At 44.3% G+C, this 27,077-nt stretch overlaps 1 protein-coding gene across 1 annotated transcript in view; it reads right to left on the bottom strand.

Annotated features, from left to right (window-relative positions):
• Positions 1 to 2,381: 2,381 nt before the first annotated feature.
• GSG1L (GSG1 like) overlaps positions 2,382 to 27,077 on the bottom strand; it is a 223,851-nt gene continuing 199,155 nt past the window's right edge. Inside the window, exon 5 of the mRNA XM_033962799.1 lies at positions 2,382 to 3,127. Coding sequence (XP_033818690.1) covers positions 2,827 to 3,127 — 301 coding nt within the window. The 3' untranslated portion in view covers positions 2,382 to 2,826. The remainder of the gene's footprint in view (positions 3,128 to 27,077) is intronic.

Genomic DNA, 27,077 nt, shown 5'->3' with positions numbered 1-27,077 from the left:
CATGTTTTCCTATTCTTTTATAGTATGACAATAAAAAGGGTCTTATGTTGAGCAGTAGGCTGTATTCACAGCTGTAAATTTTATGCATGGCTTGCCTTATGGCAACACTTGAAGCTTTTTAACAAGAGTACTAAGTGGCAGCACAGAGCAGGGGAATTTTAGAAAATTTCAAGAGATTTGGGAGCCATTAACAAAATATTGTAATGATTGAATATTATTTTTCCCCTTAAATATGCATGTCCAAGGTGGGGGGAGGGTTTTTTTGGTTTGATTATTAAAGTAAGGTATATAAGAATGGGGTTTATGGTAGGATTTATTGATTTTAAAGAATGTTATTGAGTAGGGGAGAGGGGGATAAATTCTGATATGGATTTTAACAGAATATTAAGTGTTGTATCATAAGAACATGAGCATCGCCTCTGCTGGGTCAGACCAGGGGTCCATCACGCCCAGCAGTCCGCTCCTGCAGCGGCCCTCCAGGTCCATGACCTGTAAGTGATCCTTTACCTAAAACTTTTTATTCCCTAATCATTTAATATCCTGTATAGTAACCCTCTAACTATACCCTTCAATTCCCTTTTCCTTCAGGAAATCATCTAATCCCATTTTGAAACCCAAAATCATACTCTGCCCTACCACCTCCTCTGGAAGTGCATTCCAGGTGTCCCCTACCCTCTGAGTGAAGAACTCCCTAGCATTTGTTCTGAATCTGTCTCCTTTCAATTTTTCTGAATGCCCTCTTGTTTTTGTTGCCCCCGCTAGTCTGAAGAATCTGTCCCTCTCTACCTTCTCCATGCCTTTCATGATCTTATAAGTTTCTATCATGTCCCCTCTATGTTGCCGCTTTTCCAGGGAAAAGAGCCCTAGCTTCTCCAGCCTTTCAGTATCAGTATTGTAAGTTTTAAAAAATGAATAAAGAATTGGGGGGAAAAAAAAGAAGAGTACTAAGTGTCACATATGGTGTGATGCTGTGGAAAAAGAATATCCCCTTGCATATTTTCTACTAAGGAAAGGTTAAAGGCATGAACCTAAAAATACTGTGTAAGCTTCCTGAGATCTGGAGAGGAAGGGATTCAGCTGCTTAAGCCGCAAGTGGTCTTGCTTGACCCAGAAGAAAGGGCTACTAAAAATTAAGGCATCATACGTTTCTGGTTTCAAAAACTAATATGTACTTCTTCCACCAGTGGATTGTTCTGATGTCAGTGAAAATCAATTAAAACCGCTCTATTTGACAAATTCCTTGCTTAATCAGATGACCTTTCTCAGGTATTCTTTCCCTTTCAACCCCAATATATTATGTAACATCTTTCTTCTCTCATATATTCATGCTTCTCCAATTTACTATGTAAACATCCTTCTTCTTGCATTTTGTAATTCGCTGATTGTCCAGCCTTCTTTCTAAGTGAACCGCCTAGAAGTCAGTTTGACTATGGCGGTATAGAAAAATAAAGGAAAAAAGGCGGCTCAGGGGTGATATGATAGAGACCTTCAAAATCATGAGGGGCATAGAGAGGGTGGATAGGGACAGATTCTTCAGGCTGAAGGGGACAACAGGTACGAGGGGGCATTCGGAGAAACTGAAGGGAGATAGGTTCAAAACAAATGCAAGGAAGTTTTTTTTCACCCAGAGGGTCGTGGACACTTGGAATGCGCTACCGGAGGAAGTGATCAAGCAGAGTACGGTACAGGGATTCAAACAGAGACTGGATGGATTCCTGAGGGATAAGGGGATCGTGGGATACTGAGAAAGCTAACCAGAAAATAAATGCAGAAATCCAACCAGGTCGTGCAGGCAAGACCGGAGGGCTAGGACTTTGATAGGAAGATAGGACTCAATTAGGAAACCAAGGAGGCATGGGGGCCCCTTCTGATGATTTAGACAGGTCGTGAACTGTTTGGGCCGCCGCAGGAGCGGACTGCTGGGCAGGATGGACCTATGGTCTGACCCGGCGGAGGCACTACTTATGTTCTTATGTTCTTATTATTATTATTAATAAATGACCTTACGAGCAATAGTAGATGCCAAAGTAGTATTTTTGTAAACAAAATTCCTCTTGAACATGGCAAACAGGTAGATTTCATCATATGCATGTAAAGAGCATGTAACTGAAGGCTTTTGAGCTGATGAAGAATATAATGTCCCTTCTTAAGATCTGGAAGATTAAAAGCAATGGAGGTTCTCTAGTTTACAGCAAAAAAAAACTCAGATGCTCTCTAGTTTACCACATCTATGGGTACAAGAAGCATCAATCTGACCAACCATTAAATGTGCAGTCTACATACCAACCTCCTATTCAATAAGAATGAAACACTTGTTATGGTAAGAGAAACTCAAACATCTATCTGTATACTTCCAGTTATAATCAAGCACTGTGGACACATTTTAAAGTATAAATATACATAGATATATCTTTATTGGTGATGGGAATGAAAATCTCTTTGGAGAATGGCATGTTAATAGTGAAGAACTGAAACCCAGGTAACAAGTATTTTGTTCAGTTTAATTAAAACACCAACTTCAGCTCATAAAGAAAAGGCTGCAGTCCTTGTGACACTGATACACGTCTCCAGTTTGGGTAGGTAGGCTTCCAGTCATGATTTTTTCTCTAAACGCTCTGCTTTCCTTATTTGTGAAAAAGTGCTTTCGTTTTTAGAAAAGATTTAAAAATGTCACTTGAGACACTTCTTAATATTTCACAAGAGACAGAGGAGTTGCTTTCTTTTCAGACTTCAAAAGGGTTTCTCATGACTTTTTTTAAACATGTGAGACTGTAACTCGGGGACAAAAATGCACAGAAAGCGGGAGCATCCCAGTTTGTGTCTTTTTTAACACTGTTCTTCTCCGAGCGTCTCTGGGATTTCGCTAAGGTCCACCGAGGCTGTTGCTCGCATTGATTTTGCGGTGCTCACTGAAGGGTCTACAAAAACTTCCACTGAGCCAGAGACCGATTGCACGGACCTCTCTCGGAAATATTTGATGGCCTCTTGATCTAGGAAAGTCTGTTCTTCTCTGAAGCCCTGCTCAAAAATCTTGCGCTTGTGTCTGAACTCGATGACAGTCTTGGTGTAGGAATTCAGAGTGGTGACAGAAGCTGCCATGCAACAGGTGAAGGAACCCCAAGCAAGACTGGAAAAAAAAAATGGAGAGAAAAAAAATGTTAATACTATCTAAAACCCTCAAAAATTAATTTTTATTACATTTTCCAACAATAAAATAAAACTGATGAAACTTTTTTTTAATATCGTACCAGATAGGTAATGGCTACAAGATCTTAAAATATCAGCTAAGTTTTATGAAAACTTTGTAAACATTCTTGTCTTTTTTTGGTAAATGTGGTCTATCAGGTTACAATTCAAAATAACAATTCCGGGTATAACTGGTTGATTACGCTTTTGCTGTTTTTGTTTTAGGTTTATAATTCTCAGACAAATCAGTCCAATTTCTTGCTATTTTGGTATTTGCCCTGAACTGATAAGGTTGTGGAGGAATAGAAATCCTGGTATTACATAACATAATTGATTTTCAAAATACTATACAGTAAGAACAAAAAAAGAACCCAAAACTATACTAGTTGACCAAAATTAGTTAAAATAAAATCCAGTAGTTTGGTTATATCTGAGGTAAATGAATATTTACAAGTAAACAAGACTAAGCAGCTGTATTCCAAAAAGTAGAGAATGACACAGTGACAAAATTCATCACCGTTCCCGTCCCCGCGGATAACCGCGGGAAACCATCTTCATGTCATTCTTTAAGGAGAGAGGGAAGAATCAGAGTATAATTGGGCACAACCACTGACCAGCAAGCTTTGCTTTGAAGAATGCTAGTGTAGAAGGACTGAGGTTGAAATAGACACTAGAAAATGACATGGGAATATTTCCCGCGGTTATCCGTAGGGACGGGAACGGTGATGAATTTTATCACCGTGTCATTCTTTACCAAAAGTCTGTATCTTTGAATATTTGCTTACCCCATTGGAGCTATCATATCTATTGAATACTTTTGATGATCTATCAACTGCTTTCAGAAATAATGCAACTTACACTGATAGAGCTATAGTGTGAACTGTGAGGATTAGGAAAAAATGCATTCAGACCAATTTTAGACAAGACATAAAAGTCAAAATTGAGATGAACAGGTCAGGATATCTCAAATTTGATTAGTATTTTAGAACAGAATCTGCTGATTTAAAGATTGTTCTAAAATATAGGAGAAATGGATGTTTATGCACTTAACCGAAAAGAGATGGCTGAGGGGAGATATGATTGAAGTCTACAAAATTCTGAGTGGAGTAGAACAGGTACAAGTGGATTGATTTTTCACTCCATCAAAAATTGCAAAGACTAGGTGACACTCGATGAAGTTACAGGGAAATACTTTTAAAACCAATAGGAGGAAATATTTTTTCACTCTGAGAATAGTTAAGCTCTGGAACGCGTTGCCAGAGGTTGTGGTAAAAGCAGATAGCGTAGCTGGTTTTAAGAAAGGTTTGGACAAGTTCCTGGAGGAAAAGACCATAGTCTGTTATTGAGAAAGACAGGGGGGAAGCCACTGCTTGCCCTGTATTGGTAGCATGGAATATTGCAACACCTTGGGTTTTGGCCAGGTACTAGGGCCCTGGATTGGTCACCGTGAGAAAGGGCTATTGGGCTTGATGGACCATGGCTCTGACCCATTAAGGCTATTCTTATGTTCTTATGCTGCTGAAAACAACCAGTTATCGTCAAACTCAAAACTGGCTAGATGGAGGCATTTTGGGAGGTGGAGCCATCACTTGTCCGGATTAGTGCTGACATTCAGAACTTAACTGGACAGGTCAACGACATAAATAGGATCACAGTCCTATATTTATGCAGGTTCTAGCTGGTTAAGTGCTGAATATTGCACTTACCTCCCCTTGAACTAAGCCAGGGTAGAGATTTCTCTCATGGCCCGGAGTGCTAAATGCTCTGACCCTCATAGAATTCCTATGAACATCAGAGCAGAGTTGGGCCATTTGGCGCACCGGGCCGCAGTACAAACCTCGATCACAGCTTAGTATAATACGGCCTGAACCAGCTATATGTGGCTGGCTCTACAAACCCAGAAATTCAGTGTTGGTGCTTAGATATAGCCCAGCATTGAATTTCCAGGTTTAGCACTGGCCACAGTCGGTGAAATGCCGATTGCCATGAGCTGGGAATGGGGAGAACTGGATTCCATTCCAACTGTAGCTCCTTGTAACCCTGGACAACTTTTTAAATCCTTCATTGCCCCAGATACAATAAAACTCACCTTAGATTGTGAGCCCACTAGGGACAGAAAAAGTACAATCCTGCATGTGTACATTTACTAGCATTATAGAAATGATTAGTAGTAATAGTAATAATTACCAGATTATATATCAATTTTGGTGGAAAACAATCTGTTGAATTTTGCTCAGGGACTAGGTCTGATTTTTAAAACCGACGGGATTACTGTGGAATTCCTAGGCAAACAAGTTTGCATGCAAATGATTTGCATGGAGGTGCAAATCATTTGCGTACAAACGCGACCGATTCAATTGCTCAGTGAGCGATTGACACATACGCAAAACCCTAACAGCAGTGACAAGAAAGAAGACTCCTGTTATTGCTGTTAGGACTTCTGGTTTGTTTGTTTTTAATGGCACAAATGTTGTGCTGTGTTAAACATAAACTGTCCCATAAAAAAAAAAAAGCTCCCCCCCGCCAACCTGAGGCAAAATAGCAGGAGGGATGCCCACTCCCTCCTGCCGTGAAGGTGCCCACACCTCATCCAGGCCCCCTGCCCCATACCTTAAAAGTTGGGAGCAGGAGGTACCCTAAAAACCTCCTGCTCCTCTTCCCTCGATGATGAGACTGGGCCTAAGGCCCTGATTGGCTCAGACTTCTCAGCCAATCAGGGCCTTAGGCTCCTCCCCGTGCATCACATGATGCACAGGAAGGGAGGAAGAGCAGGAGGTATTTTCGGTACCTCCTGCTCCCAACCTTTAAGGTACAGGACAAGGGGTGCTGGAGGGGGAGTGGGCGCCTTCATGGCAGGAAGGAGTGGGCATCCCTCTTGCCATTTATTTTAAGTTGGGGGAGTCGTCAAGTTTGTCAGGGGGGTTACGATTGTCAGGGGCCGTTGGGGAGGGCTGTTAGGGTTTTCAGTTCAACCTTGTATTGAATATTTATCAACACCAAATAGAAAATGACCTTCAAATCCAATGATTAAGGGCACAAAATTACTTAGGAAGAATAGCCAATTACAATGAGCAAGGCATAGCAATTCAGCAGTAATCCTGTCACAGATTTATAAATCAAGTCCTAGACCCTGAGCACTGTCCAGACTGCAGTGAAGGTTTTCCAAGTTTTAGGAAATGTCATTAGGAGCTGATATTGTTCAGCGGCTGTGAATCCATATCTATAAGTCTCGCTGTGTTCCACCAAGCATGATGCACTGTACAATCTGGGAATTATCTTTCCAGTTAGTTAACACAACTTTCAATGGCAATGAAATAAGAATATGAAACATTTTTTTAATCAGGTTTTGCTAATGAGTCTCTCATATGAATTAGCATATTTGTAAACAAAATTTCTCTTGCATGTAGCAAACAGTATATTAGGCAACATTTCTCGAACTCAAAGCTTTTGTGCTGACGAATCAATGATCTGAAATGATAAATAAATAGTTAAATCAAATACTTGCCCTGATCTATCTGGTATCTAGTTTCAATAGCTAAGCAAAGTGAAACAAAAATATATCATGTGGATAAGGTACCCATAACAGAATTTTGTTGATAATTTGGTAAGTTGAAAGGGGGTCCACATGGGTTTGAGCACTATAAAGTATAACGATTGTGTCATGGAAGCTGATGATGTTACTCAAATAAATTTCTCCCCCCAAATATGCCTAGCCTGATCTAAAGACCTTCCAATATCACTTTCTCATTTTTTTTTTTCTGTATGCACCATTTTGTATAGTGTACAGGGCTTTTTTGTGTTGGTATGATGTATCAACACATTTTTGCTTGCCCCTGCCCAGTGGCTACGATCTGGCATCACCCCCCTTTGGTCCTCAACCCCTTTCCCCGAGTCTAACCTTTCTTTAGGGTGTTTCAAATGGCAGCAGCATTAGTGGTTCCCAAACACTGCCCTGCTGTCAGCCTGATCTCTTCGGTCTACCATGGCCCACGTCTGTGACATACTTCCTGTTTCCTCAGAGGCAGCATCAGGGCCAGTTTGGGAATTCCTACCACCGTCATTTGGAAAGCCCCAAAGAAAGATTAGAATCGGAGATGTAATATCCTTCCACTAGCCTTATACTACACAGTGGACTAACAGTAGGGTTACCAGATGTCCAGGAAAACCCAAACATGTCCTCTTTTTAGAGGACTGTCCGTGTGGCCAGACGGACTATCCAATACAGATGATTTAACACACATATTGGACGCAATTTTCAGGCCCTCTAGAAGCAGCCGGAGCTCATTGGGGAAGAAGAGAGGAGGTTTGTGGGAGCTAGGTTTATCAGATGTCCGGATTTCCCCAGAAATGTCCTCCTTTTCGAGGAAATAGCCAGGGGTCTGGATGGCTTTTCAAAACTTGGCACTTTGTCCAGGTTTTGAAATGCTTCCTCAAAATTGCGTCGGGCATGAGTGCATCCGTTCATGTGCGGATGCCCTTCTGCCCAACAAGAGCAGGCAGCGGGGGAGGGATTGTGGGCAGGACTGGGGCGTAATGGGGCAGGGATAGGTGTAACTGGGCGAGCCGGGGGCGGGGCTGGAGGCTAAACTGGGAGGGGCTTTGGCAGAACGGGGCAGAGCCAAAGGTGGAACTGGGCAGGGCCAGAGGCAGAACAGGGTGGGGCTGGAGGTAGAATAGGGTGGGGCCATGTGTTCGGGGTTTTGAATTCCGAAATATGGTAACCCTAAGTAACAGAAAACTCTGCTGCACTCCTGCATAGTACTGATGCCACATACTATGCAAGCAAGCTCCCATTGCTTATTTGTTTTGAATCACATTACATGCAAATATTCCCTTCCCTCCCCAACCCTCCCCCCATTATTCAGGAAGGCTGTAAATAAAAACAAGCTAGCACCCCACATGTTAAGAAGTACACAATTGTTGTTTATGATTTATTGTACGCTTCTATAGCACTGCTAATAACTGGGGGGAGTCACTTCAGAGCGGTTTATATGAGCTTTGTAATGGTGTTACAATACAGAGTTTGCATTTCCTGGGATGTTTTCAAAACAGGGATAGAGTAACACAGGAGAATCAAATCCACAATCACAGGTACAGGTATCGGGTCAGGGGGAAAAAGTATAATTATTATAATAATTATTAGTAAGTGGAAGATTGTAGTAGTTTAACTGGCGAGACGTTGTCATTGTTGATATTATTGATTTAATTAAGTTATTTTCTTTTTCTGAGATGTGCCTCTCTTTCCTTATCCTCTCCCCAGCTTTAATTGAGGACTTATAGAGAAAGTTGCTATGAATATATTTGCTTTTTGAATTTCAATGGGAAATAATATTTAGTGGTTTGTTTTTGTAATTAGCAATATGCTTTCTATTTCTTAATGCATTTTTATGTTGTATATTTATTTAAAATTGCATAAATAAATAATAAAAAAAAAAAACAAATCCACAATCACAATATGTAGACACAAAAGGAGTGGAGGAGTCCAAATAAAGACTGGTGAGCTACAGATGTTTAGCAAACAATCTTCTTTTATTTCTTAATATTGCAACACAGACTCGACATGTACATGTATCGGCCTTACGGCCTGCATCAGGAGTCTCGAAGTGTGATGTAACCATTGGATGTTAATCTGTTTACTTTTACATCACACTTCGAGAAACATGTACATGTTGAGTCTGTGTTGTGATATTAAGAAATAAAGGAAGGTTGTTTGCGAAACATCTGGAGCTCACCAGTCTTTATTTGGCTCCTCCACTCCTTTTGTGTCTACATGTTTTCAATACAGACATTATTAAACCATTATCAAGACATTATTAAACCTTAATCAATACTTGTGCTTTTGTAAAGGTATTACAATACAGAGTTAGGGTTTTCTTTGGTGGTTCTCAGCCCTCTTAAACCATAATCAATCCTCTTTCTTATTTCTGCCTATAATATACAGTATAGTCAATCTACCTGCTTATACATATCTACTTGTAGATACCGATATAAAATATATCATATATTTATTCATATTATACCTTCTTAGACACAAATATAAATATATACATCTATATTTAGTATCATGTACTATGTTCATACTATTCCTATTTCAATTCGTGCTCAGTGTCTGTATCGTGATCTATGTTCATCTTGGAAGTACTAACTTCCTGATAAATCTGTGCTATGATTATCTTATCCCCTGTCCCTACATATTTATCTCATGTTTGCTTGCTGCTTCCCTTCACTGTAACCTATGCAACGTTCCTGGCGTGAGCAGCAACCCCCAACCTGCTGACGCGCCAGCATCAACTCTTCCTCTGACATCACTTCCTGGACTCAAACCTAGGAAGTGACATCAGAGGAAATGCCGACATTGGTGCGTCAGCACGTAGGGGGTTGCTGCTCATGCTACAGAGGTATGGGAGAGGGGAAGCAGCGTGCGCACAGCAGGAGGGGGGCAGAGAAGAGGGAGGGATACAACCACCCCGGGTGCGTCTCACCCTCACTACACCACTGGTTATACAGTTCCTATCTCAGAGATGGTTAGCTTAGCAGTCAGGGGACAGAATGCTTCAAAATCCTCCAGAGCAGGCCTGTACTTCTCTGGTCCTTGAGGGCCAAATCCAGTCGGGTTTTTGGGATTTCCCCAGTGAATTTGCATGAGATCTATTTGCCTGCACTGCTTCCATGGTATGCATATTAATCTCATGCATATTCATTTGGGAACTCTTGAAAACCTGGCCTGGAGAGGTCCGAAGTTGTGCAGACCTGCTCCAGAGCATCCCTGCTGGTTGACATCAATCTCACAGATGCCCCAGACTTGTGCGCTCCTAAGTATCCCTTACACTAAGAAGGCCCTCCCATTTTTTTGCTAATATACAATCACTATATTAAATTTACATCTAGATGTTTTAGACACTTTTACGTTAAATCTCTCCTGATCCAGATTAAAATCCCATCTTTTCAGGCCATCTTACATAGACCCTCATACTCTTCTCTTGCACTCCGTATTTTCTCATTTATTATGTACCCCTGATTTTAACTTGCACTTGTGAGGTGGCCATGGGTATGGTGCCGTAAAAGAGAAGACATTAATTGAAATGCTTTTTTCCCCTTCCTTTTACATGTGGCCTCATTTTTCCCTGTTTGTAATATTTCCAGCTAGTTATTAACTTCTTTATCATTTATACTGTTGCCAATTTCCTGTCTTAGTTTTCTCGATTTCATGACAGCTTCTCAATAGATGAGAGCTGTTTTTATAACAGCTCCAAAATTAATTGGTTCTTTTTTTTTTTTTTTTTTTTTAATTCCTTTCAACCAGGGCTGAAAATGTGAGGGCAGTTCTTTGATCCATCCCGCTATCTGGAAGGACAGCTTCCATGAAAATTCACTTATTGAGGAAGAAGGGGATGGAAGGGGATGGGGGTAACATGGGGCCTGGCATGTATCCTATGGAAATGACCTCAGGCTGATCAAAGTGAGAGTTTGTTTTCAATTAACTCAAAAGTTGAAAAGCCACAGCTTGCACTTGCTCTTTTCTGGGTTTAGTGATTCAGGCATAGGGTTTTTGGGCTGATATGGTTTGGCAGCCTCCCCTAAGGGGCTTCTCTCATCTTGGTTGGGAGATTAAAATTTGGCTTGAGCACTAGGGGCATGAAGGGGATTTTTTGTTTTGTTTTGATTTCATTTGGCTTGCACACTGTTATACAATTGCAGGCCCTGTTGCAAGCACTATTAGTTTAGTTTGTTAGCTTGCATTCTGCTTATTCCTAAACTGATCACATATTAGCAGTAGGCATTTAAAGCTTGAGGGTAATTTGGTCAGCAAGGAGATGGCAGCCACAGCACAAAGAAAAGATTGGTAGGGTGACCTGGCACTGCGTCCATCCCTACTGAATTCCCGTGGAACTGGAGGAGATCCCCATTGGAGTTCCGTGGATCTGGAGGGGATCCCCACAGGATTCACACTAACCCTGTACCCGTGCAGCTCTCTAGGCACATATTTCAAGCTTTCTGCTTGCTCTCCAAATTTGTCTTGGGTTCTATCTCCCGCTTTTGACCCATGCTAATAGGGAGATCCCTCCTGTTCAGCCTGATATAGTAACCTGAATCCAGAATCAACCTGCCATTCTCTCATGGGTTAGTACTTAATAGGCATTTGCTAAAGGAGCAAGGATTCACTGGACTAAGGGACACGTAACAGATCTGAAACCTAGTTGCTGGTTTATTTTAGTGGGAAAGTATGGGGAACCTTCCCACCCCAGCCTCGTTCTGGGAAAGGAGAGAGGATTCATTCAGAGCAGCTGATATGTCATCCAGGCATCCTGCCACTTCCAACAATAGCAGGCAGGAGCAGTAAAGAAATGTTTGTAGTATCTGCTAACTTAATCACTGCAAAGCCACTTTGCCTTCTTCTAGATACCAAGGAAACTATGAGGCCAGGATTTTCAAAGACCCGTGTTAAAAAGCGACGGTCTGCTAAGGCAGCCATTTTGATACCGAATCTAAAAATCCAAGACATTCTTAAAAAATTGTGTATGCAAATAAGATCGCTGGACAGCAGTGGTTTCCTATGTTTGCATGTGCCCATCACTAATGGACACATGCGCAGAAAACCCCCATAAAAAAACAAAAGCACACTCTCCCACTGCCCCTGTGTTGTGATGCAGTGGGAGAGATGCCCATTCTCTCCGCTGCATCACAACACCCCTTCCCTAACATCCTGACCGTGACCCCCGGCAGCAGCAGAGATGCCCACTCTTTCATGCTACACTAAAAAAAATCTGGCCCGAACAGACCCGAATGCCCCCCCCCCCATGGCAGCAGGACAGATGCCCACTCTCTCCTGCTGCAAATAAAAAAATAACAAAAAAAATCCTATGGCTCTGATTGGCCTGGATTGGTCCAGGGTGTTTAAAGCCCCATGGCCAATCAGAGCCTCAGGCCCCTCCCCAATGCATCCCAAGATGCACCAGGGAGGACCAGTTTAGATGACGCAACAGTAGCTGCAATGAGGATGTCCGTCTCCGTCCTACCGGCTCATCTGTTCAGGTAAGGGGGTGGGGGTCACTACTATCAGGAGAGAGTGGTTATCTCTCCTGCTGCGGGGATGGGGGGGGGGGAACAGACGTATTCCGGTCAGGTAGGATTTTTTTAAATTATTTTTTATTTGCAGCAGGAGAGAGTGGGCATCTCTCCTGCTGCTGGGGGAGGGAGAGGGCGGGGCCGTTCAGGTCAGGCAGTGCAGATGGGTTTTCTAGCAGTCTCTGACACTGACCAGCAGTCCTGGACCAGTTGTTTTTTTAGTTGCCAAAAGCCGACGCCAATTTTTTTAAATGGCTCGGCATTTTTTTATAAATACATCAGAGGGCTCATTTCAATGTGGAAGAGCCCATTTGCATGTCAGTGTCGAAGACTGCTAGAAACCTCGCTAAAGATGGAGATAATATGTTTTGATAATCTGCTGCTAAACCAGAACCTCCCCCTTCTCGTGCTCTCCCTCTTTTTAGGCAGCTCTCCCTCCCTCCTCTCCTCCTCCTCTCATGCAGGTCTTTCCTCCAAGTCTTCCAACTAGTTCTCCAACTTCAGTGTCTCCTAAGGCTCACTTCTTCTAGCAGGTTCCCTGCAACCAGTTGGTCTCTCAGCTGTTTCCCTTCTCCTGAACCTGCAGCTCTGCTCTGGCCCAGGCTTATCTTTGTTTCCTCTTCCTCCAGTCAGCCTGCTTCTTCCTCACTCCTGCAGCATGGCACCACTCTCTTCCACCCCAGGCCGTCATCTTCTTCTTTCCAGTCTCCCTTAGAGGGTCTTCTCCCTGGTGTCCAATTAGTGCAGGCTTGTTGCTGGGCAGTGACTCTCCTTCTTTCTTCCATTTGCTCAAATTTCATGCTGGTCTGAGTGGTTGGCTGTCTGCTGCCTCCTCTCTCATTGGCCCTCTCTTCTGGCAGGCCCACCTTGTCAACTGATTGGCCAGCCCCCCCTTCAGCACTGCCTTTTTCTTCTGCTGGGCCCCTGATTGGCCCAGCACCCTCAGCCCTCCCCTGCAGCTCCTGTGTTCCCATATATACAAAATCTCTCTCATGACTATTTATTGTGGACATTCTGAAAACCTGACTGACTGGAGAGCCTCCAGGACCAGGTTTGGGAATCATTTGTGTTATACTGTGGCAGTGCTGTAGAGCAGGGCAGGATTAATTCTCCTAGGCACACAAGTACACTGGGCCCCCTAGCCGTGTCCTGCCCATGTCCCACCCACGCCCCGCACCATTTATTTATCTGTTTTCTTATTTACTTCTTTATTTCCACTTGTATTTCTTTTTTTCTTTTATTATAAAATTCAAAACAAACAACAAAGATTACCATACCAGTGCCAGTGTACAGTTTTAGTTCTATACAAGCCCCAAACATCTCTGAACAAATCCCCTTTCCTTCCCTTCCATCCTATTTGCCCAGGACTTTAACTCAGAACCCTTTCCAAATGTATATAAAAGTGTTCAAATGCATTGAACAGCAGTAATACTATCTGAAACATATGTCTATATTAATAACAAAGTTTGCAACTCCTCTCAACTGCTTCGCTCTATGTCATCCAACTTTAACCCATATGTATAAACAACCAAATCTGTAACTCCTCTGGTACGTTCCACTCCATGTATGTTAATTTGTAACAAAACAACAAGGCAAGTGGTCCACCAAAGAATCCAACGTGGAACAAAAGATGATCGGCAGACAATAAAGCAGCAAAACTAGACCACCAACTCTCCAATCGCGACCTCAGACTACAAAACTTTCAGAAAAGAAATTAAAACCCTGCTATTCAATAAATCCATGAAGACTAACTAACACCATAAGAAACATTTTCAATCCTCTGAAGCAACTTGCTTTGCTCTATAACACTGCTGGACATGTCCAGAAATCCTCTTCTGTAATCTGCCTTGAACTGCACGGTAATGGCGGAATAAAAATCACTAATGTAATGTTTATTTTTCAAGTTACTCCCAGGAACCATGACTGTTGCATTTTCAAATGGCGACACCCCCCTCCAGCATCGATCGGCAACGCGGCCCCCCCCCCCATCGACGGGCCAATCGGCAACGGACCCCCCTCCTCCATCAACGGACCCCCCTCCTCCAAGATAAGCAAGGAACGCGGGTAAGAAAGGCAACAGCAACTGTAATTTTCCAAGTGGTGATTCTTGCCCAAAACTTCCCTCTGACACAGCTTCCTGTTTCCGCCAGGGCGCGTCAGAGGGAAGCTTTGGGCAAGCAAGACCGCTTGGAAATTTAAAGTTGCTGTTGCCTTTCTTACCCGCGTTCCTTGCTTATCTTACTTTCTGTCGATTGGGGGGGTCCATAGCCGATCAGTCCATCGATTGGGGGGGGGGGGCCGCGCTGCCGATCGATGCTGGAGGGGGGCGTCACCATTTGAAAAAAAAATAAAAAATTGGAGTGAAAGGTGAGTTATGAGATGGCCTAGGGTGGAGCGAGAGAGAGAAGGAGGCAGAGTAAGGCAGATGATGGATGTGGGAAGAAAGGGGCAGGGCAGATGATGGAAGTGGGGAGAACTTGTGCCCAGCCCTCACCTCCTCACCACTGCTGTTGCTGCTGCTTTCCCACATGCTAGATGGGGGGAAGACGATAGTGAGATAGTGGAAAGGTGAAGAAAAGGGGTGGTCACGTTCCTTGCTTATCTTACTTTCCGTCGATGGGGGAGGGGGTCTGTTGCCTATTAGTCTATCGAGTGGGGGGGGGAGCCCCGCATTGCTGATCGATGCTGTGGGGAGGGGGCCATCGCTGTTTGATTTAAAAAAAATACCCTCCTTCATCGGGCCCCCCTGATCATTTCGGGCTCTAGGCACGTGCCTACTGGGCCTATTCGTTAATCCGGCCCTGCTGTAGAGCCTTCAGGTATAAGGACTCTATACACTTCACCACTCACCTGTTTTTCTAATTTCAACCATTAAAAAGACTGAGACTCAAAGCAGAATGCATCATTTCTACATTTCTAAAGTGTACTGATTAACTATTTTATGAAATTAATTCTTATATAAATCTCATTCTTTTCATTTTCTAGTTTAGGACATCTTAATTGGATATGGCCTAGATTTTCCAAGCTTTGATTTCCTTGTCTGAAAAGAGCTCTACACTTTATACATAAACCTGCAGTTTAATCATCAGATGTACATTTCCTTCTTGACTAAGAATGACTCAACCCATTAGTTTTTATTTCATACAGCTAAGAGGGATAGTTACTAATGTTCATTAAGGGAATAGTGCATGGGTTTTGCCAAATAACACATGTTAAATAGCAAAATCATGCATTACTGTATTTTGCTACATGTTTATCTTTATGTTTATTAGGCATTTGATCTACCAGCTTTCAATTTTGACAAGCAAAGTGGTTTAGAAAACTAATAATCAGAGAAGCACTGGAAAGGAACGACAATCATTAATAGGAGAGTGGATTGAGAAGAGCAATGAGGACATAAAGGGGAGAGAATTGCTATACACTGAGGTTCTAATTGCAACAGCTTCAAAAACCTGGGAAAAGCAATGAGCTTTCGACTTAGTTCTGAACTTCTGACAGGATTGTTTAATGCGCAGAGTGAGGGGAAGGGTATTCCATGGAAAGGAAGCCGTTTAAAAGAATGCTGATTGCCGTGTTTACTCAAGATGTGAATAATAGATGGAGGGAATAGGAAGATGGCGTTCAGAAGCAGAATGCAAGGCCCGAGAAGGGGTATATGGGATGATCAGAGATATGGCTCTAGAAAAAGGAGGTCGGATTGAGACATCCGGGTTTTACTTCCATTGCTTTCAATAGAAGTAAAACCCAGATGTCTCAATCCTTCTTTCTTTTGGAGCCATATGGTAAGAGACCAAATAAAAAGGGATGCTTGAATAAAAATCCTTAAGAGTTAATGTTAAAAGCCTGTGCTGGATTCTGAGGGATATAGGGAGCCAGTGATTTATTTTTTAAAATTCAAACCCCCTGGAGCCCCCAATCCTCTGATACCCCTCTCCTCATACTGTGTTACAAAACTCTTCCTGCTGCCAGATCCTCCTCCTCTCCCCCCCCCCCCCCACTCAAGGTCTAGGCGTATGGGGACAGACTTAAAAATCTCAATCTGTATACTTTGGAGCAAAGGCGGGAGAGGGGAGATATGATAGAGATGTTTAAATACCTACATGGCGTAAATGCGCATGAGTCGAGTCTCTTTCATTTGAAAGGAAGCTCTGGAATGAGAGGGCATAGGATGACGTTAAGAGGTGATAGACTCAGGAATAATCTAAGGAAATGCTTTTTTACAGAAAGGGTGGTAGATGTGTGAAGTCTCCCGGAAGAAGTGGTGGAGACAGACCCCCTCTTCTACAAAGCCACACTAGCGGCTGCCGTACAGTAACGGCCCCGAAGCCCATAGACATTTAAAGGGCTTCGGGGCTGTTGCCGCGTGGCTTTGTAGAAGACGGGGAGAGCCTGTGTTTGAATTCAAGAAGGCTAGGGATAGGCACATGGGATCTCTTAGAGAGAGGAAGAGATAATGGTTATAGATGGGCCATTTGGCCTTTATCTGCCATCTTGTTTCTATGTAAATGGTAGAAAAGAGTTTTGAGTTTATTAACTGGATTGTGTTGGCTTTGGGAAATGTGCATCGTGGATGTATTTGTAAGTGTGCTCAGTACAAAAGGAGTTGCATTTCTGTTTTATTTCTCCATGATCTAGTCCATGCTGTATTTACTTCTTGGGCTCCCTAGTTCAATTTTTGTCTTCAAGTAGGGGGGAAAAGTAGGACAGGAAGGAAGAGGTGGGGGGGATTTGTTTAGAAATGTTTGGTGTTGTCTTACTATTACATGGAAGAAAAACTATATGCTGGCACTATATGCTGGCACTTTGTTATTTGTTTTGAATTTAAAAAATAAAGAGAAAAAAACCAAATTAAGTGGAAATAAACAAAGATGTAAATAATCAAGCAGGTATATAAATAAATGGAGGCTTGGGCAGGGCCAGGAGTCCTGTATACTTGTTTGCCTAGGACCCACTGGACACAGTGCTGTGTTTTCACATTCTGGAGGGAGAAAATCAGGCAATTTATGGTACAGGTCAGAGTTGGACACACTGTCCCTAACCACATCAGTTTATTTACCTTGGTTAATTTCTGTAAAACAAATAACACGCAAGGCAACAGAGATAATATTAAAGAGCCATTTTAACATCACTGACTTAAAATATCGATTGTTGGAAGGTCCTCACTCCCCCCCCCCAAAGTTCTGAGTTGCCCCTCTATTTCCAGTGTCTTTAATTTACATAGGAACCTGACCCTGTTTTCTGCTCATAAATCCCTTGACAAATTACGTGACTCTAGGAGAATATTGTTTTCTTACAAAGAACATATCCAATCTTTTCTCATAAATAGCGAGTAAATGTGTGCCTCTGCTTTCCCTGAACAGTTCTAAAGCCCTTGTAATAAAACATTCTTTCTTCAAGGTTACCCACAGCCAGTTTCAGCAAGATTCTTATGTGTTATGCCCCAACAATATTTCTTATGCACTACAAATGCTCTTATATTCCAGAAATACCATAAAATACTAGATGGATTCCAAATTAAGAGGGCCAAGTAATTCCTGGGATAAACATCATGTTAAATAAATAATAAGCTCCAGCACCTCACCTCTAACTATTTCTTGAAGACAAAAAGATTTCAACACCTTTTGAAAAACTAGGTCATTTTTAAGCATTCAGATTTGAAGGGGCAATGAGACAACAGGTGCTCGGTAGGGAAAACTTGGTGAAAAAGCTCTTTTGGAACGTAATCGCTTAGGATCCAGAAAATGCAAAGGCAATGAAATACATATTATATTGAGCTTGTATAATGGATCCCTTCCATATAAGGTAATAAATATCATTGTATATAATTCATACTGGATTCATGCTTCAGTTAGCAACTAATGAAGGTCTATAAACATAGGTGTAATTCTGTCATGTCTGTGTACAGAGTATATCAGTCGTGTTGTTATATTTTGAATTTTTTGCAATTTCTTAAGAAGGTATTTGACAACTTATATAATATTACAGTACGTAATCCAGTTGGGACAGCAATACACTTCATGTTACTATTAAAGACTGATATATCAAAATAATTCCTTATTCTCTGTATTTTCTTAATAATGAGAAAGATCTTTTGACCACTGCATTCAAATGAAACTTGGATGTCAAAATACTGTATACAAAGACTCCCAAAATGGTTAAAACCTGATTTACCCCCCCACACACACACCCTTTTTTTTTTTTTTTTTACTAAACAGCGATAGCGATTATTAGCGTAGGGAGCCGCGCTGAATGCTCTGCACTGCTCCTGACGCTCATAGGAACTCTAGTTTTATCTTTATTTAATTTAGAAAATGACCTTGAATCCAATGATCCAAAAAATTACGGCAGTCATTCATTCTACTTATGTGATGCAAACTTATTTGATGCTTATATGATACAAACATTTAAATTCTTAAAAGTTATTAATACAGAACCAAATCTTCTCCAGAGAAGGGAAAATGGTAAAACTAGGAGGGCATAAATTGAAGTTGCAGTAGACTTAAGAATAATGTTAGGAAATTATTTTTCACTGAAAGGGTGGTGGATGCCTGAAATGCCCTCCCAAAATAGGTGGTGGAGAGCAAAACAGTGCTAAAATTCAAAAAAGCATGGGACGAACACAGAGGATCTCTAATCAGAAATCAGAAAATGGTCAACCTCCTCAAGAGGTAGTTCATTTAGTTGAAATGGCCTCCTTAAGAGGTATGTAAATGTGTATAGGGTATTTAGTGGCAATAGTAAACCTAGTATTACATGTGTACATACATAGGACAACTGATTTGGTATTGTGGAGGGGCCGGGGGTAAGCCTAGCGCTGGCAACCCAGCTCCCGCCCCAGGTGTAAGGACGGAGCACTCCCAGGAGGACTCCCACTGGATAAGCAGTAGAATAATTAGTGGAGACTGCGTTCTTGGTAAAGTTCAGCTTTTATCTTTATTACCCCTAGTTCACCGCACTAGGGTTCCAGTAGTCCCTCTGGTCTGAGGAGACTTAAAACAAATCATATATTCACCAGGTTTCTTCCTTACAACACAGTCCAGCCTGCTACCCAGGCAGAAAAGCCAAAAAATAAACCAAAACTTTTTCTCCTTAATTTTGCTCCTTTTGTTTGGAAATACTTCAGGAAGCTCTTTGACCTAACCTACCCGAAGTCCAATGCCCCCCACTACCCTATGCTCCTGGGTAGGGGCTAGGGAACTTTATATAACCCAACCTTTTATGACTGGTGTAAGTCCCCTCCCGAAAGTTCCCTGCTTCAGGGTTACACAATGTCAGGTCTCTGAGTTCCGTTACACTTCTCGGGGAAGTTAATTAAAGGTTCTCACCTCCTTCCCTTTATCTACATGGCCTCCCTCTCAGGTTCTAAGTGATTCATTCACACATGCTCACAGTTCTGCTACGGGAGAAAGAACGCTACACAAAGATACATTCACTTTCATTCCCCTCCCCCATTCATACCTTGTTAACTGTGATTCTTGAGAAGATCCCATACTGCGAGACTGCACTCCATCTCACTGCTTTCAGATAGCTCTCCCTCTAATTCCATTAGGGAATCTCCGCTTTCTGAGACAGGGTAAGAACTCCCTTCAGGGACAGCTAACGGCCAGCCCTGCCCTGGAAGTCTTTCTACTCCCCTGCACTTCTGCTTAGGAGTCAGAAGTCTGTTAGCTCGGGAGGGTTGTAAGACCAGCTGTGCTTTAGCTAGGGTCTGGGACAGAGAACTCTTAGCAGGCTCTTTCCTGCTTAGTACGGCATGTCTCTCCCCTGCATTCCTCCCTGTAGTCTTCTCCCGAGTGTTCTCCCCTGCAGTCTTCTTCCCAATCTCCTCCCTAGTGTTTCCACCTGTGCTCATTTTATGCTGTAAGCCTAATCCCACTCTCCCTCTGGGTTCGTCCTGCTTGCCAGCCACACCCCTCTCATTAACCATGCCTGTGCTGGTTTTCTTTACTAGAGGTTTTGTTGGAGATTTGCCCAAGGTATTATAAAAGGGATTATAGTACCCTAAACCAGATGTTATGGTTTCTGCCCATCTCTCTCTGCCTTGCCCTGCCTGTTGGCTCTTGGTGATAGGTACAGGATTATTAGGCAGCTTCCTGGGCTTAGGAATAGGGGCCAGCCTTTGCAAGGCAGGGTTTAAAGCTGGGTTTAAACTGCTGACAGGCTCTTCCCTGTCACATACCCTCCCCTCAAAACACTATCAGTCCTTTTATCCTTGGGCGGGGAATCTATCCCTTCCTCCAGATGTGACAGAATGTCTGCATTCTTATGCAGAACCCCTGGTCTATGCACTACTGTATATTTATAAGGCTGTAGGGCCAGGTACCATCGGGTAAGCCGTGCATTGTCATTTTTCATTTGAGCTAACCAGGTTAGGGGCGCATGATCGGTAACCAAAGTAAAGGCCCTCCCCTCCAGATAGTACCGGGTTGCCTCCACAGCCCACTTTATAGCCAAACACTCCTTTTCAATAGTAGAATAGGCCTGCTCTCGTGGCAGTAGCTTCCTACTGAGGTACATTACAGGATGCTCTTCCCCCTGGAACGCTTGAGAAAGAACAGCCCCCAGACCGACTTGAGACGCATCCATCTGCAAAATAAAAGGTTGCGTGAAGTCTACCTCTTTGAGCACCGGCTCCCTGCACAAACACCTTTTCAATTGTTCTAAGGCCCTTAGTCCCTCAGGAGCCCATTGAAGCTGATTAGGGCAGTTCTTTTTGAGCATGTCCGTCAGGATGGCCGTTAGATCCGCAAAGTGGGGAATAAATCTACGATAGTAGCCTACAAGCCCCAAGAAACTTCGCAACTGTTTCTTGGTTAGAGGCTGGGGAAAGTCACGGATGCATTCGACTTTACCCATTAAGGGCCTGATCTCCCCTTCCCCCACTTGGTAGCCTAAGTATTGTACTCGGGTCTGGGCAAAAGAACACTTTTTAGGATTGACAGTTAGACCCGCTTCCCGCAAAGCTGACAACACTGCTCGTACGGCCCTGATGTGATCCGTCCAATTAGCTGAAAAAATGACGATGTCGTCCATGTAGGCCGCTGCATACTGACCGTGCCCCTCTAATACCCTGTCCATTACGCATTGGCAAAAGCGGCAGCGCCATGCAAGCCGAAGGGCATGCGCCTAAACTGGTACAATCCCTGTGGGGTTCGGAAGGCCGTTTTAGCCTGAGAAGCTGGGTCTAAGGGTATTTGCCAATATCCCTTGCACAAATCTAGAGTCGAAAGATACCGGGCTTTCCCTAGCCTGTCCAACAGGTCCTCTATTCGCGGCATGGGATAGGCATCAAACTCCGATACTGCATTGACACCCCTAAAGTCAATACAGAACCTAGTGGACCCATCAGATTTTGGCACCAGAACAATAGGGCTACACCAGGGACTGTGAGATTCCTCAATTACCTTCAAATCTAACATTTCTTTCACCAACTCTCCCACAGTAACTTGGCGGCTCTCTAGTAACCGATAGGGCCTCTGCCGTACTATCTTCCCCGGGGGTGTGATGACCTTATGCCCCCCTAAGGTGGTACAGCCTGGCTTGGGAGATAAAACCTCCGAAAAATCCTTCAATATTTTCTCCAATTGTACCCTCTGTTCCCCCAGTAAGTGGGACCCAATTCTCGGCTGGCCCACCTGCGTCATGTCTACTATCTGGGGTCCTAAGTCCTCCTCCTTCGCTTCGGAGGTTTCTAGGAAGAGACCCTCAGGGTCCTTCCAAGCCTTTAAGAGGTTTATGTGGTACTTCTGCTCCCTCCCTCTCTGATCCACTACGCGATAGTCTACCTCATTTAGGCGCTTCACGATCACCAGAGGACCCCTCCAGGGGGCGGTAAACTTGTGAGGGGAAGTAGGCACTAGTACCAATACTTTGTCTCCCACCTCCAGTGTCCGCTGCTGGGTTTTCCGGTCGTAATAAACCTTCTGTTTTTCCTGTTTTCCTTTCAGTCCCTGCTGTCCCAGGGTCATTACTTTTCGTAATCTTTTCCTCATCCCCTGTAAATATGAGAGAATATTTTTCTCCTGGCCCCCCTGAGGCTCCCAATTCTCCCTCACTACGTCCAGGAGTCCTCTGGGAGGTCTCCCGTAAAGGAGTTCAAAAGGAGACACCCCCAGGGAGCTCTGGACATTTTCTCAGGCTGCATAAAGGGCAAAGGGAACAAACAGGTCCCAATCCCTCAAATCTGCTTCTGCACCTTTTCTCACCATTTTCTTTAAGGTCTGGTTAAATCTTTCCACTAGCCCATTGGCCTGGGGATGGTAAGCTGATGTACTCACATGGTGGATGCCAAAGGCTGCCAGGAAGGACTCAAACACTCCGGACTGAAAATTTGTGCCCTGGTCGGTGATCACCTCCCGAGGGAACCCTACCTGGCAGAACAATTTCGATAATTCCTGTACCATAACCCCAGCCGAAATGGACCTCAACGGGATGGCCCAGGGAAATCTGGTGGCATAGTCCACAATTACAAGGATATATTCGTGTCCCCTTCTATTCCTATCTAAGGGGCCTACAATGTCCATCACCATTCGAGACAGAGGTTCCCCCACCCAGGGCAAGGGTACCAGCGGGGCCCTCAGTGGCTTACTACCCGTCAACTTCTGGCAAGTTGAACAGGACCCACAAAAGTCCCTCACCTCCTTATATACCCCTGGCCAGTAAAACCGGGTGAGGATCTGGTCTAAAGTATTCTCCCGGCCCCTATGACTGGCTAAGGGGTGCGCATGAGCCAACTTTAAAATAGTCTGCCTGAATATCTGGGGAACCACTAATTGCCGCCGGGGCTGCCGGCGCTTCCCTTCCCAGGTCTCCCGATAGAGTAAGGCCCCCTTAATAATGAATCTGGGAAATTCTTCACGTGGGGTTTTAGCGTATTCCCAAGCATGTTTTAGTACAGGGTTAGCCTTTTGTTCCTGGGAAAACCTAGGGAATTTTTCCAATACTTCCTCGGGAATCCATGGACGAGACAAGGACCCCTCTAGCTCTGGTCGGCTAGGGTTCCTCTGCCTTTCCCCTTTCATCCCCCTGTTCACCCATATGTGCCCCTGGGCCAGCTTCCCCGAAAACCCCGGCCAATCCCGGCCTAGAATTAGGGATCTTGGGGATCGAGGAACAACTGCGAGTCGCATCCAATATGCTCTCCCTTGGTGTTGGAGCTTAATGAGTCTCAATGGGTATCGGGAGGAATCCCCATGCACACACCTGATCTTTAAGGTACCCCAGGGCCGAACACACTGGGTCCCTTTCTGTCGTACTAAGTCCTCCCAGGCTTGGGAGGATATGAGGGACTGATCAGCCCCCGAATCTAGCATGGCACGCATGGGAATCACCTCTATTTGCACCTCTACCCCCAGCTCCCAGGAGTTCCCAGGGTTTTCTGGTTTCCTTCCCAGTAACATCGATCTTGCCTGCATCTTCGTCCCCCTCCCCAAACCTCTTCTGGACAGGTGGACTCTACCTCCTGCCTTGCCCTTCTTACCAGCCCCATCCTTCCTTGAACATTCCTCCTTCCCCTGTGCATTAAGGAAATTTTCTACTATTTGGACAGCTGATCCCAGAGATCTCCCCCCTTGCTTCATTAACCATTCCCTTGCTGTCGGGGGTATTGTTTCCACCAACTGCTCTCTCGTGAGTTCGGCCACTATAGCCGACCAACTTTGGGCATGAGATGCTAACCACCTTTCACAGAGACGCTTAAGCCTCTGCGCTAGGGCCTTAGGTCGCTCTCCGAGCTCCATTTTTAAGGCCCGAAACTGCATTCTGTACTGTTCTGGGGTATGTCCAAGATACTCTAGCAGCACTTCTTTTAAGCACTTATAGTCCGAGGCTTGCTCAGCATTTAAAGTTCGGTAAGCCTCTAGTGCTCGTCCCGCTAAGCAGGGAATAAGCTTTATAGCCCACTGGTCCTGAGGCCAGTGAGATGCCCCAGCCACCCGTTCAAAAGCTAATAAAAAATCTTCAATATCGTCCTCCGGTGCTAGCTTATTCAGTCTAATAGGCTCCCCAAAGGAAGCTCCTACCGGGGCGCTGGTGGTTGGTTCAGTCACTTGCCGCTGTGCCAGCTTATGCATAGCCTGCACTTGTTCCCCAAGCATATGAAGTAGCTCGGCATAGCGGGTTTGTTGGGCGGTCTGATCGGCTTTCCACAAGTCCATCTGTGTCCGTACCGACTCTCGCATCGCCTCTGCAAGCTGTCGTCGCTCGACCTCCCACGCTGCTGTAGGCTTAGCCGACTCCATCTGGAAGGCAAGGGAAACGAGAACACAAACCAAGTGTGGCTCTTTAAACACCTTTCCCCTCTCTCTTCCCGGAAACAGGAAACCTTTTACTTAGAATCCCTCACCAGCACCCTAAGGTACCCTTACCTCAGGCACTGATGAGTCTACGCCTTTGGGTTTTTTCCTCCCCAGGATTCGATCTCCGTCTCCGCATACACTGCTCCTCTGGTCGCCTTTCCACCAGGACGCAGCTGGGCTCACTCCAGTCCTCGTCCACCGACCAGGATCTCCGGCCTAGTAGCCACGCACTCCTGCAACACCTCTGTGAGACTCCACCAATACTCCAAGAAAATGAGACTTTAGCAATCACTGTCCCAAAATTCACAAAAAAACTGTAATCCACAGGCAATTCCAAATTATTGTTTTCAGTCTCTTAACACTTGTGCAGCACTCAAAACCTGCACCAAGCAGTATTGCAATTCCTCAGCAAAAGTCAATTCTCCAAACAAAATTTGAAAAAGCAAAAAAAAAAAAAAATTCCACTGTTCCAGCAGTAGCCTGTGAGTGGCGCTACATCCCACCACTGCCACCATATTCCGCTCTGTGGCGGGGCCGGGGGTAAGCCTAGCGCTGGCAACCCGGCTCCCGCCCCAGGTGTAAGGACGGAGTGCTCCCAGGAGGACTCCCACTGGATAAGCAGTAGAATAATTAGTGGAGACTGCGTTCTTGGTAAAGTTCAGCTTTTATCTTTATTACCCCTAGTTCACCGCACTAGGGTTCCAGTAGTCCCTTTGGTCTGAGGAGACTTAAAACAAATCATATATTCACCAGGTTTCTTCCTTACAACACAGTCCAGCCTGCTACCCAGGCAGAAAAGCCAAAAAATAAACCAAAACGTTTTCTCCTTAATTTTGCTCTTTTTGTTTGGAAATACTTCAGGAAGCTCTGTGACCTAATCTACCCGAAGTCCAATGCCCCCCACTACCCTATGCTCCTGGGTAGGGGCTAGGGAACTTTATATAACCCAACCTTTTATGACTGGTGTAAGTCCCCTCCCGAAAGTTCCCTGCTTCAGGGTTACACAATGTCAGGTCTCTGACTTCTCGGGGAAGTTAATTAAAGGTTCTCACCTCCTTCCCTTTATCCACATGGCCTCCCTCTCAGGCTCTAAGTGATTCATTCACACATGCTCACAGTTCTGCTACGGGAGAAAGAACGCTACACAAAGATACATTCACTTTCATTCCCCTCCCCCATTCATACCTTGTTAACTGTGATTCTCGAGAAGATCCCATACTGCGAGATTGCACTCCATCTCACTGCTTTCAGATAGCTCTCCCTCTAATTCCATTAGGGAATCTCCGCTTTCTGAGACAGGGTAAGAATTCCCTTCAGGGACAGCTAACGGCCAGCCCTGCCCTGGAAGTCTTTCTACTCCCCTGCACTTCTGCTTAGGAGTCAGAAGTCTGTTAGCTCGGGAGGGTTGTAAGACCAGCTGTGCTTTAGCTAGGGTCTGGGACAGAGAACTCTTAGCAGGCTCTTTCCTGCTTAGTACGGCATGTCTCTCCCCTGCATTCCTCCCTGCAGTCTTCTCCCGAGTGTTCTCCCCTGCAGTCTTCTTCCCAATCTCCTCCCTTGTGTTTCCACCTGTGCTCATTTTATGCTGTAAGCCTAATCCCACTCTCCCTCTGGGTTCGTCCTGCTTGCCAGCCACACCCCTCTCATTAACCATGCCTGTGCTGGTTTTCTTTACTAGAGGTTTTGTTGGAGATTTGCCCAAGGTATTATAAAAGGGATTATAGTGCCCTAAACCAGATGTTATGGTTTCTGCCCTTCTCTCTCTGCCTTGCCCTGCCTGTTGGCTCTTGGTGATAGGTACAGGATTATTAGGCAGCTTCCTGGGCTTAGGAATAGGGGCCAGCCTTTGCAAGGCAGGGTTTAAAGCTGGGTTTAAACTGCTTACAGGCTCTTCCCTGTCACAGTATAAACATGTGCATATAAGTAGGATGATGAATAATTGCCATAACCATGCCAGTATTAATAACTCTGTAACACTACCACAAAGCTCTGGGTATTTTAGTATAGAGCCCATGAATTGTAACACCTCACAACTCTACAGAAGCTAATGTAGCGTAGCGCCTTTGCAGAGGCTCATATAGACCGCTCTGAATTGACTCCCCAGTCATTAGTAGCGGTATAGAAACTCTCAATAATCATAATAATAAATGGAAGAACCAGGGCTGGAACTGGGCAGACTTGTACAGTCTGTGCCCCCTTTATGGCTATTCAGTTTGGGATGGGCTGTAGAGAGCTTTGATAGGAACTCCAGTAATTTTGGGATGGTTTTGATAGGCTGGAGTGAGCGTCGACAGCAATTCCGGTAGTTGAAACTTAAGGACAGTACCAGGCAGACTTATACTGTCTATTCGGTAGCATACCAAAAGGGGGGGGGGGCACAGCCAGCCACCCTCCCTATTCTGCCGCAGTGGCAGTAAACTTTAAATCAGCCCAGCTTGTGCTCCCTCCTTCATTCCTTCTGTGCCTCCCTCCCTGCTGCAGTGGTTTTTCCACTCAAAGCCACGGGCGTTGGCTCCTTGCATGATCCGT

This window comes from Geotrypetes seraphini, chromosome 11 (assembly GCF_902459505.1).
Source record: "Geotrypetes seraphini chromosome 11, aGeoSer1.1, whole genome shotgun sequence".
Classification (NCBI taxonomy): Eukaryota; Metazoa; Chordata; class Amphibia; order Gymnophiona; family Dermophiidae; genus Geotrypetes; species Geotrypetes seraphini.
The sequence above is the reverse complement of the archived record's forward strand: the minus strand, read 5'-3'. Positions and strand labels throughout refer to the sequence as shown.